Genomic DNA, 1,403 nt, shown 5'->3' with positions numbered 1-1,403 from the left:
TTGCTGCCTCTGAAGCGCAGCGCGTGCCTGTAGCTGAGGGAGGTGCTGTCGAACCAAACGGCTGAGTTCTGACACACGTATGTGAAGCTCTGGTGAGCCGTGGCGCTCAAGAGCTTCAGGAAGCCCAGCTGCACAATGTGAACGGGGTTTCCATCCACATCCACATAAGAGAACTACACAACACAGACAGACAGAGTGTGAATGAGAGCACAGAAGATAAAGACACACAACACAATAACACACACACACACACACACCTGTGAGCCCTTCTTAAACTGGCTGAACCAGGTTCCTGGTTTTTCTCTGCTCCATGAAGCCATTTTGACCTGTGCACATTATAAACATCATTAACACATTTCTAAACACACACAGCATATATAAAAGGCATATATGAAAGTTCGTCTAATTCAGTATTTCTCAACCTTTTTGGCTTCCCCCCATATCCACAAAAATTGGACAGCTTTGTTGTGGTTGTGACCTCAATAAATTAAAATGTAAAAAAGTGAATTCATATCCGCGGTCAATGTGATTTGAATCTCTCACCGTCTGTACGCTGCTGTGCGGCTGGAGGCATGTTTCACCTTCTGCTGTAAAGTTACAGAACACTTTAAACGAATCTCTATGACATCCCTGGTTGGGGTCAATCCAGTAAACTCCTGAGGTCAAAGGTCACACAGAGAGAACCGATTCAGAATACACAGGATGATGATGATCCCTCCAGTGTTGCAGACTAAGAAAGCACTGGAACAAGTGTAAATTATTGTTTGAATGTGCGTTGTGTTCGTACCGTCGGGATACTCGGGGTGGCACATCCACAGCTCTTTGCAGGTGCGGGCAGGACTGTGGTAGGTGCCCAGTGGAGTCCGGAGTCCCTCCACATCCGTCCTCATGGAGGCCAGAGACGCAATCACCTCCTCCATGTCCTTCTCCTCGCCCTGAGCCTCCTCGTCCTGCGTCTGACTGTCCTCCATCGCCGCTCCATCCACATCCAAATGCCTCCTCCGCTTCCCTCGGCCATCCAGCGCCGGAGGAGCCGCCATTCCCACCGCAGGAAGACCCTGGATAGAGATGAGGAGATGTTTAGTTCCATCACTCGTTCAGTTAATGCTCCTTCTACCATTAGTTTTCATCTAATAATGAGTTTATGGGCGACTGGAGACTCACCGGGGGACCAGGGGGTCCAGCAGGACCAGGATCTCCTCTGGGTCCAATAGGGCCCTTAAATAAACCACATAATTCATACAGATCACATGAGGTATTCAGTATCTGCTGGTGTTTAAGAACTCAAGACTGATGGGAACACTTGGGCTGCATTTACACTGCACAGATCAGATCTTTTGACCACATAAACGTTTTTTTGGCCCACCTGTTTACATTCACTTTGACTGGTATCCGATATCTGT

At 48.2% G+C, this 1,403-nt stretch overlaps 1 protein-coding gene across 1 annotated transcript in view; it reads right to left on the bottom strand.

The window, feature by feature from the left end:
- Positions 1 to 2: 2 nt before the first annotated feature.
- Positions 3 to 1,403, bottom strand: part of LOC107577524 (collagen alpha-3(V) chain-like) — a gene marked incomplete at its 3' end in the record, with an annotated part of 4,602 nt that continues 3,201 nt past the window's right edge. The window contains exons 7-11 of the mRNA XM_016263595.1: positions 1,165 to 1,218; positions 788 to 1,058; positions 544 to 656; positions 258 to 326; positions 3 to 173 (exon numbers count right to left, since the gene is read on the bottom strand). Coding sequence (XP_016119081.1) covers positions 3 to 173; positions 258 to 326; positions 544 to 656; positions 788 to 1,058; positions 1,165 to 1,218 — 678 coding nt within the window. The remainder of the gene's footprint in view (positions 174 to 257; positions 327 to 543; positions 657 to 787; positions 1,059 to 1,164; positions 1,219 to 1,403) is intronic.

The sequence above is a fragment of the Sinocyclocheilus grahami genome, unplaced genomic scaffold (genome assembly GCF_001515645.1).
Source record: "Sinocyclocheilus grahami isolate Dianchi unplaced genomic scaffold, SAMN03320097.WGS_v1.1 scaffold6294.1, whole genome shotgun sequence".
In the NCBI taxonomy this organism is placed as follows: domain Eukaryota; kingdom Metazoa; phylum Chordata; class Actinopteri; order Cypriniformes; family Cyprinidae; genus Sinocyclocheilus; species Sinocyclocheilus grahami.
This window is presented reverse-complemented; position numbering and strand designations above follow the sequence as displayed.